The sequence below is a fragment of the Hibiscus syriacus genome, unplaced genomic scaffold, assembly GCF_006381635.1.
Source record: "Hibiscus syriacus cultivar Baekdansim isolate YM2019G1 unplaced genomic scaffold, ASM638163v2 tig00016212_pilon, whole genome shotgun sequence".
Taxonomy (NCBI): Eukaryota; Viridiplantae; Streptophyta; class Magnoliopsida; order Malvales; family Malvaceae; genus Hibiscus; species Hibiscus syriacus.
In genome coordinates this window covers 517,103-527,804 of record NW_024062384.1, presented here as the reverse complement: position 1 = coordinate 527,804, position 10,702 = coordinate 517,103, and the positions used below count along the sequence as shown (strand labels likewise).

The following is a 10,702-nucleotide window of genomic DNA, read 5'->3' as shown; positions in this document are numbered from 1 at the left end:
CAATATTTCTTTTTATACCAACACTGGTGTTTAATTGCTCCGTACATGAACCGTTTTGACTTAAACTGACATCGATCCGAACTGAAATTAATCCGACTTGAACCCGAACTGAATCTGATGTCAAATCAACCTGAAAATGATCCAAACTAATTTGATCTAGACCCGACGTAATCAGAGTTGAACCATTAAAATAGCCTGACACGACCTGTATCTGATTCTACCTGACCTGACAAGATTCGACTAAAACCTGAACGATTACCTGACTCAACGTATTTTTCTTTTGATATCGAAAATTTTCACAACCCTTCGATAATAACCAACAAGTCCCAAAAACTTCGGACTTAAGAACATTCTTTGGAGGTTTCCACTCCAATATTTCTTTTTATACCAACACTGGTGTTTAATTGCTCCGCACATGAACCGTTTTAACTTAAACTGACATCGATCCGAACTGAAATTAATCCGACTTGAACCCGAACTGAATCTGATGTCAAATCAACCTGAAAATGATCCAAACTAATTTGATCTAGACCCGACGTAATCAGAGTTGAACCATTAAAATAACCTGACACGACCTGTATCTGATTCTACCTGACCTGACAAGATTCGACTAAAACCTGAACGATTACCTGACTCAACGTATTTTTCTTTTGATATCGACATTGTTGTACTCTTTTTCCTCCACTTAAGTTTAGGAAGATTTCGATATTTGGTTTTGTATGCGTTTCTCAATAAAACATAAAAACTCCCTTAAAAAAAAATTACAGACTCGGGCTTAATTGAGTTGCCATTATCGCATAAAATGTTCAATTAAAATTTTTCTTAGACGTTTAATGGTATTTGTAAAAGCACCCATTATGTTTGTATAACATGTGTATTGAAACTCAGTGAAAATGAAGCCAGAAATTGAAAGAAAAAATACAAAAATCTAGAAACTAAATTATAATGACCATTTCTGTCGTCAACAAGCATGCATCAAAAATTCAAAATCAAACCAAAAAAAACATTTCCAACTTCCATTTAAAACCCAAACAAGTAGATGCAACAACCCACATTCTCAATCCCGATTCACCTCATTTGAGCACGACGTGTCCCATTGAAAATAACCGGTAGAGTTGCATTACCAGATGAGACACTTTACAGAGATGCAAAGTGTCCATGTAGTTTTCGGCCGTAACAATATAAATAATCATCATCTGGGACGAATAGCTACGGAGATTGTTCGCAAGTCAGTGGCAAGTCGGTCATCCTGAAGCATAATGACTTGGAATGAGCAATAAAGTTTTATTACTTGGAAACAAGGAAAGGGGTCAAATCTGATACACAGAATAAATATTAGATCAAATGAATTGCAAAAGAAAAAAAAAAGGATCTGAATGCATTCACTTTCTGAAACTAAACTCGGGAATTATTTGTCTTATCTTGAAATGTTAATTGAGTGAAGGAAACTAACCATCAAAGCCGAGCTGCGAGAGTCAACTGAACAGGCTTTATAGGTAACACTAGCATTCTAAAGCATATGTTGGGACCTACAACAGTAGAAAAATAATTAGGCTGATTTCAAAAATATGATTAGAAAGAAAATTGGATTAACTCTTGGTGAGTTCAATCGTTCTAAAGAAAATATGATAAGAAACTACGGTAAGGAAAATCGGATTACTCTGGGTGATTTCTATCGTCCTACAGAAAATGGAACACCAACTAATCCCACTAATGGAAATCAGTCTATATGTATCAGACAATTCAAAGAAAAAAGATATGAAAAAGTAATAACATTGGTTTGTTCAAAGAGCAATTCAATCTTTTTAAATTGTAAATGAGCTCACTCGCTCACACAGACACACTACCGGTCTACCATTCTCACAAGCAATGTTTTTATAACATTAGGAAAATTTTCAAAACATTTAACCTTAAAGTGACAAACAGTATTTGAAGCAAAGATATTGGGAAAAATAAGAAGGAAAAACTAAGGAAAAGGCAAATTTATCAGTAACCTCAAGGAATCCAAGAAAATAAACCTGCATACTTGGGCCTCCTACCTCGAGCATCAACCGGGTGTGTTATTTGTCCTACCATTAGAACTATCATACTGGAGAATCCTTAGCTTTCCTTCCTACATTGGGAAATGTAGAAATTTGGAATAATTAGTCAGCCTTCCAACATAAGAAACCAGGATTGTTATCAAAACAAAAATATAAAATTCATTTAAATGTCAATTGCTGACCTTTGTTCCATATACAAGGCCACATCCGACAGAAGGATGAAAGCAAGCAACATTTACCTCATCCTCTGAACTTGGAAGAACTCTCACAAGCTCCATATCAGAAACTCTGTACACCTGAGTAATGAAGTACAACAAAGTACACGAAAGGCATAAATACAAGACAACGTGATAGAAGGGATTTCGTATTCTTAAACCAAAAACACAATCAGATAGATAAAAACGTTTTTTATTAGAATAGGATTTAGGGTTTACACCAAGGACATGCATAAAACATATAAATGCCTTTCAACATCCAGGAGTAACCAATTCTCAACAAATCAATAAAAATGAGACAACCAGAACTATAATAACGTAAATGAATAAAATCACATGCTTTTACCTCCAGAATGGTGTAAACCGGCACTGTGGTCTGTCCATCTATTATCACACTTTTGAGAAGTGAGCTGTGGCGACGACCATAGGCAAGTAATATATGCTCTGATGTGGGAGAAAATTGCAAATCAGAAAACACAAGGTACATATGTTACAGCTTTGCACTACTTTCACTACAGCAGCATGCAGGCATCTCCTAAATATGCATGAACATCCCATGGCAACAAAATCCACAAATCCCAACAGAAAAGTTTTCACTCAATGAACTGAATAGAATAATCTATACAAAAAGGAGAACGGGCGGCAGGAGTTGGACCTGAATAGATGTTAAGCAATGAGCAGCTCTTAGTGCTCGTGAAGCAAGCACCAATACAAATCCACACAAAAAGAGCATCAAAATTACAAAAGGGATAATAATATAAAATGTAAGCAGAAGGGATGAAAGGAATATTAAGAATAGAGTACAAGATTTTGGGAATTTACGTGGCCTCCTCAAGCGAATATATACGAAGCTCATACATAACTCGATGTGCCAAAACAGGGTGTCGTGTGGGGGATGTTGCAACTCCTACAATATCAGAATTAAGCTGGCTCTGGACTCCAGGATCAACTTCCAAATGACGAAATGAGGAAGCATACAGGCAACACAGGCCGCTAAAAATCTCCCACAAGGTGAAAAAATGTGCACCCATTTCACTGCAATGATATTTGTAGATAACAGTTTAAAGAATATTAGGGATATATTTTGCAGCATACATAAGACCATATCAGCAACAAGACACAAAGGAGATTAGCTTTCAGAAGAAGCCGAAATACAGGAAATGGAATAATTAATAGACAATGCCTTCAAAAACTATGTCGGTAAAGAACACACCTACAAAGCACAGCATGAGGAATGGTCAAACGACATTTCTCTGAATCAAGGAAAGCGCACGGATCTTTCATATCATGTAGCCATATTCTAAGTTGAACAGTGCAAGGTAGTTCTGCAGCTGCTGTTTCCGCAAGAGATGTGGCAAGTTCGGATTGGATTCTGCTGGCAGCAGGTTAAGGATCACTACTGTCATGTATGATGTTGCTATAACCAGATTCCCCAGTTCTGCCTGAGGAGACCATACGAGAATGTGAAGAACGATGCCGTAAATTTGATCTTCCAAAAACTCTTGATTGGCCAACACTCGTGGCCATAGCTGAGGAGGCTACTGAAGCAGAAGTTCCTGCTTCACCAGCTGGAAGGAGTTCTCATGACCACCACCAGTAGCCAAATGCATATTGCGCTGACCAGCTTGGGTCTGACCAATTAACCATCCTTGCAAGAAAGGTAGCTCCCATGAAGTTGGATCACCAAAAGGAAAAAACTGAGTAGTTCTTTCCACTGATTGCACCTCCATCGTCTCCATTGCAGAATGGGAAACATCAGTTTCCATCTCAGTTGGTAAAGGATTGCCTCCTGTTTCTTCTGGCAATGGCGAAGAGCTATTGGGTTCAACAGGAGACCAAAAGTTCATATTGCCCGGTTGGAGTTGAATAAGTCAGAAGCCATACCGAGGCTGATTGATCAACTCTCTGATGCACACCATTTGAACCAATGTCACCATCAGTATTCTGCAAAGATGTTCTCCCATTATCTCTAGAAAATGATGGCCATATCATGAAAGGTAAAGACATTAGAGGTAGTTCATTTGTCAAATTAGATTGATCGTTTGCCAAATATACAGTTGGGGCTGGATAACGCAAGTAACCAGGAGAAGTTGCCACTGTCATTGATGAATCAGGTGCGTCAAGATCGTTGACCTGCAAATCAGCCCAAAAATCTAATTACTAAGAGTGTAGACTAAGTACATAATCGATTGGATAGAACCGAATTTCACCTCAGCAGTCAAAAGAAATGGAGCCGCATATGAATGAAAATGTACAGCTCGGAGAGAACGTCGTGTCTTCAGTATAATAGATAGAGATGACGTCTCTCCTCTCCTAATGCCATATATATAACTGACAACAGCTCTAAAGTCAGGCAGTTTTATCTTAATCCATATAAAGAAGTACACATATTTCTATCAAAAAAAAAAGTACACATATATGGAACAATCAGCCTCACCTTATGCCCTGAGGTTACTGCAAGAACTTCTCCTTGAGCATGGAAAGCAATAGATGCAATAGGACGGTCTGCGTTAAGGAGAAAAATGAGAAATAACAAAGAGCATAAGCACATTCATGTGCTCTCAATGTGAAATGTTACAAAGGGAAATCCACAAGAGTAATTACAGAAATCACGTGTTCCTATACACTCAGCAGAATTTGCATTCCACAGGCGAACTTCATGATCCAAAATTCCACTTGCAAGTATCTCTGGATACAACGGATGGAATCTAACCTGTAAAATCCAAGCAGCGCAAACCATTAATGCATGCTCTACCATAAACACCCCAATTGCAAAATCATTTAGGCACTCAAGAGAATAAAGGGATCAAGTAAATTAACTAGAAACCTAATTATAGATAAATCATATTGTTATCTTCATGTGCTGAATCAAAGATCTAAAAATGCATTTACAAAATACAAAGCACCAAAGTGATCTTCTGGATGCATACAAATGAATTGAGCAGCTTTGTTTTATAAGCTAATTTTTTATGAATCCAATTAGGTTAAAGCAACGTAGAATTCAACAAAATTTAAAAGGAAAAAAGTTACAGCCTTACCGCCCAAGTTGTCCTACGATGACCACTCAACACCTTCAAACAGTTTCCAGTCTGGCAATCAATAATCTTAACCGTATGATCTCCACTGCAGGATCAAAATCCAAGTAAAATATGCATCAAATCTAAGGTTGAAGTTAACTGGGCTTTAGACTGATAAAATACAGGTAAAAGTAACTGACTGTGTAGAAGCGTTTTTCCATCTGGATTTAAGGCTGCTGCAATAGTAGACCTCAGAGGAGGCACCAATGGGCAGTATTTTGCTGAAAAATGTCGCATTGACTCTGCCTCTACCCTGCAACCCCATTGAAGTGCAATAAAATTTATCAGAATCCCTACTATAAATAGGAACAAAATTTATGAATCACACATAAATACATTCCGATTAAAAGAATGGACAAAGTAAGATACAAAACACAGTTGCTTCCACTTACAAAACTATGAAAGAAACTGGAAAAGAATGATATTACCAGGAAAGAAGATCAGATCATGCATCTCTTGTTGCTTAACATTTTGGCCCGTAGGAATCCGGACGGCTCTTTGACCCTTCTCCCCATAGCTTCCGTGATGACCGTTTGGTTCGTGGAGAAACTTCTCTCTGCGCCAATAACTGAAAGACATTGCTAGTGCAAGCAAAAACATAAAAAAGAACTTAGTCAGCATAACCATGAAATATCAAAATTGTGTACTCAAATCAATATAAATGGAATAATGGACAATTCAAACCTAAAAATCTAGAGCTCAATGAGCATAGAAGAACAAATTAAATAGTTAAATCTGTAAATATCTCAGATGACTCCATTAAATGTTACAATTCTGATAACATGTATGTGTTAATTTTATCAGCTTAGGAGGGAATAACATTTTCCATAAACACTTTTCTTGCAATTAAACCATAGATCTCTTTTAGTAATTTGGACAAAAATGAATCTGGAATAAATCACCATTTCTTTGTAGCAATGTTTTATCTGAATTGGCTGAAATTTTGCGACAATTCATAAACATTAAAAAATGCTTTAGATTAAGAAAATAGCATCAAAGGTTCAAGTATTCAAATCCTTTCAACAACACGATAGGAAAATTTCCAGCTCAGTTCCAAAATTAATCAATAATTCAGCATAAAACAACCCAAATTTCACAAATCAACATGCAAAACAAATCCAGATCCCAAAATACACCACACTTTCTAATCAATACGGAACCAGATCCTAAATTTACATCAAAATCTACTGAAGTCTATCCGAATCCAAAAGAGTAACCCTAGGATTCAAATCCAACTCCAATTCACCTAACAAAAAAATAGGCTCAAAATTTATTGGCATAAAATGTTTTACCTGGTCCTTCGCGAGCTGTAAGTTGATGGCGCATTCAAATCTTCGATTCGTACTGAAGAATGTCTCATCATTTGCCAGAGTTTCTCAGCTTCAATATGTCTCGGCATTTTATTAAAGAAAGATAAAAAAGGGCTGAGAAATATTCTTTCCTTCTGTTTAAAATAGAGGGATAGGGGAATTAGGTTTCGAATTCGTTTGTCGATCAGTATTAATTATTATTAGTTTAATTTTTTAAAAATAATTATTTATTTATTTATATTTTTTATTGGTTAGTGGTTAGATCACTCTGTTTGTTTCTAGGGAAAACCTAGAAGAAAATTTTAAAATAATAGTAATAATTAAAAAAAAGGTAAACTACATGGGTAGTACTAAACTTTTAATAAGTTTACACTTTAGTCATCAAGATCAAAAATAAAAAACTTTCATCAGTGTTTCTATTGTTGAAGAATGATTTCATTTCGACCGTCGTGGTTAAAAAATCCGACTCATAATGCTTACATGTTTAAGCCGAATCCAATAATGTGAATGCTTGTAAATAAATAATAGTTTATCTTATCTTTTCTGGTAATCGTAATACTTTCTTTTATTAGTTTGGGTGAATACAAAATAATATTTGAGACTCTCAACCATTTGGCTATGAACATTAATATATTTCTACATATGCAATACTTGAACCCGATATCTTCAAGAATAATAACAATTCTTTAGTCACTGAGATCGGGTGATTCGTAGATTCGGAGTTCTGACACCCTTCAATTACACGAAAGTCATTTTTATTAGGGAATGAGGTAGCATGTCACTATACTCATCCTTCAATAGTTGTTGTTTTCTTGGTAAAAGGGAACATTCCATCCTCGGAACACTTCTTCCGATCCATAACTCTTTCGGTTTGAGTTAGGTAAATCCGTGAACTCGATTTGTTCGTTCTAAAAAAAATGAAGAATCAGAACAACATATTCGGAGTGCCAACACCCTTCGATTACAAGAGTCATTGTTATTAGGGAATGAAGTCAACAGTTCTTAATCAATTACACAGAAACACTACCTAAAAAGGAAAAGAAGCTATTCAAACATACAGGCAAATTTCAATGAAGTTTTTTCCCACCTTCACGCATAATCTCGTATGCAAGTTTAAATTTTTCTACAGATGTTGTCCCACATTCTACATATTTACAAGCTGTTTCTCTCAAACTCCAAACCATCAAGGCCTTTAGTTCTTGTGAGCTTACCCTCGACTCGGCACCGCATAGGATGCGGTACTCGGCGTTTCTCAACCACCGGGGTAAGATATAGAAAGTATAGAGCCGTCTACACTGTTCTTCTATTGCTTCTTTTGTTTGCGAAAAGGCCTGCAAATTGAAAGAATTGAAATCTTCTTTCCTTTCCTCCTCGCGTCGTTGCTCGAGTCCTTGTTCGTATTGGGGAATGAACTCCCTTAGTGGCGTTTGGCCATTTACCAGTGTACCAAAGAATGATTCAACGCTTTCACCTATAGGGATGCCGGCGAAAAACTTTCCCCGTAAATACAACGGAACCCAACTTTCACGTTTATCGTACATGTGTTGTAACCAAACATTTCCCTTCAAGCTGTATTTATTTATAAGTGAATTCCATGTGGTGTTGAACTCGATGGTTGTCTGACTTTCGTAAATGCACTTTTCATACTCGTACCTAAACTCAATAGGCATTGACCGCAGATTCTCCCGCTCCTTGGCTCTAATCTGCCATGATGAAAAACGATGATGAGTGCCAGGAAAGACTTCAGTTATTGCTTGCTGGATGGCCATGTCTTGATCGGCAATAATCGACTTAGGTCGGTACCGAGACATTGCCTTAAACCATGTTTGAAACAACCAAGTAAAACACTCCTTCGATTCATTAGCAATCAAAGCAGATCCAAGAAGCACTGGCTGCTTGTGATGGTTTACTCCAACGAATGTGGCAAATGGCACCACATAGTTACTTTTCCTGTACGAAGTATCGAAAATAACAACATCACCAAATTGACTGCATGAATATCTAGATCTGCCATCCGCCCAAAAGACACTTCGGCAACTACCATTGTCAACCTCCACTGAATAAAAGAATCCGGTTTCTTCTGCTTGTCTGGTTTGAAAATACTCTAAAAGTACAGGGTACCAATCAGTTCCGATTTTGTTCTCTGGGCTTCTTTTGGTAATCTTTCCGTTATTCATTTCACTGAGATCCATAGAGAACACGGCATCGGTTTCTTCCTCTATAAATTTCTTCAAAGAGGTGGAAAATTTTTTGTCATACACCATTTGCACTTCGAGATCATGATTATGATCTTTATTAAGACGATCTACCATCCAACTTCCCAAGTCTTTCCTCTTAATCCTCATAAATGCCCCACAACCTACTCTCGAGGGGTGCTGGAAACCTTCTTTTGAGCACACAAATCTTCGGGAAGTAATTGACCCATCATTCTTTGAGCGAAACAACTGCCCAATCCGAACTCGAAACCCAACACTTTCAGCATATGCTTGATAATATTCGTATGCTTCATTAGCTGTATTGAACTCTAGACCTGAATATGGTTCAGCTATAGATTGTCTTCCATCTCCACCTCGTTTTTGCTTTTTGAAATTTATGATACCCGATGGAGACAATACTCCATTATCTATTTGCCCCAGCAATTTGACTTTCGGCCTGCGCAACACTTCAACCAAAGATTTCGTAACAACAGGAGGTCCCTGCTGCAAGACGGGCGAGCTGCATTCCCCTTCAATCCCGAGTTCATGATTATGATCCTTCTGAATTTGGTCAATAGCCCACTTCCCAGAATCACGCCTTTGCACCCTAATGAAAGCAGGACAACCCGTCCTCGAATTCAGCTGAAACCCTTCCTTTGAGCAAACAAATCTTCTCGAAGAAACCGACCCATCTCTCCTCGACCGATACAACTGACCAGTTCGGATTTTAAACCCGACACGCATTGCATACAGACCGTAGAACTCGCGTGCCTCGTCCGCCGAATCAAACTCCAAACCGACAGATGGTTCCATTCTCAACTCTCCTTCACCTTCTACACTACCACCACTGTGGATTACGCCGATTGGGAAGGCATTTACTACCATTGGATTCATACATTCTCCACTATTTGGATTACTATCCAGGCTGTCTTCATTAAAATACAAATGGTTACAAGAAGATTATCACGATACAGCTTAGATCATTCAAGCTCAAGAACTTCAAACACACTACTCCAATATCTAAGAAATATGCATAATTATTAGAGCTAAAATAATGAAAAAAAGAAATTAAAAAATGAAAAATCCCTTTGTTTCGACTTGTATTGAGTAACGAACTAGAAAATGAAATTTGAACATGAAACTAAAATAATTTTTTATGGAGAAATGAAAAGAAAACCAGAAATCTAATCACAAAAACAGAGGCAAAAAAAACATCAAAATTAAAATAATAATAATAACATGATTAATTTGAAGATTAAAGACAAATTAAAAGCAAGGGTTCCTCGTCCCCGACATCCAATTTCCCCCCAAAAGTGAAAAAGAATGTTACCTTCTGAAATCTGTGAAGTGATTTGATTCTGAATCGACTTCCATATCTGGGTCTAGAGTTCAAAACCCAAAACACTAAATCTGGGTCTAATTTATCTCTTTTTTTAGTGGGAAATTATGGGGTAGAAGGAAACCTAACAATTTATTTAAAAAAATAAAAAAAAAATTAAGGTTGAGGGTTTTGAAAGGGTGAAAGAAAGAAGGTGATGGAGTTTTTGGCTCTTAATCTTCCATTGACCTCTTTCTTCTGCTTTGGGCTCTTTTCTCTTCTGCCTTCGTAAAGTTACTATAGCCCATCATTTTTTGTTTATTATTATTTCTTGAGTAAACTATGCATTTAATACCTAAACTATTTATTTTAGTCCGTTTTAATATCTAAACTTTTATTATTTTCACAATCATACCTAAATTTTATTTTTTGTTTCATTTTAATACCCGTCATTAAAAACTTAATGCATTTAGTACCTAAACTATCAATTTTGATCTTTTTAGTACCTAAATTTAAAAAAAATCAAAATTTAAGTATAATTTAAG

At 36.7% G+C, this 10,702-nt stretch overlaps 1 protein-coding gene and 1 pseudogene across 1 annotated transcript; both read right to left on the bottom strand.

The window, feature by feature from the left end:
• Positions 1-906: 906 nt before the first annotated feature.
• Positions 907-6,733, bottom strand: LOC120208305 (annotated as a pseudogene).
• Positions 6,734-7,711: 978 nt separating this feature from the next.
• On the bottom strand, positions 7,712-10,477 carry LOC120208304 (protein FAR1-RELATED SEQUENCE 7-like). Its single transcript, XM_039207608.1, has 2 exons — positions 10,170-10,477; positions 7,712-9,764 (listed from the first exon to the last, which is right to left on the bottom strand). The coding sequence occupies exons 1-2, from the start codon at positions 10,211-10,213 to the stop codon at positions 7,712-7,714; spliced, it is 2,097 nt and encodes a 698-aa protein (XP_039063539.1). The 5' UTR covers positions 10,214-10,477.
• Positions 10,478-10,702: the final 225 nt, after the last annotated feature.

What these genes read in the sequence shown, in the direction of transcription:
- LOC120208304 (XM_039207608.1), bottom strand. Translation starts at nt 10,213, where the DNA reads ATGGAAGTCGATTCAGAATCAAATCACTTCACAGATTTCAGAAG. An exon ending in CACTTCACAGATTTCAGAAG is followed by an intron (nt 9,765 to 10,169) that starts GTAACATTCTTT and finishes TAATGAAGACAG; the next exon opens with CCTGGATAGTAATCCAAATA.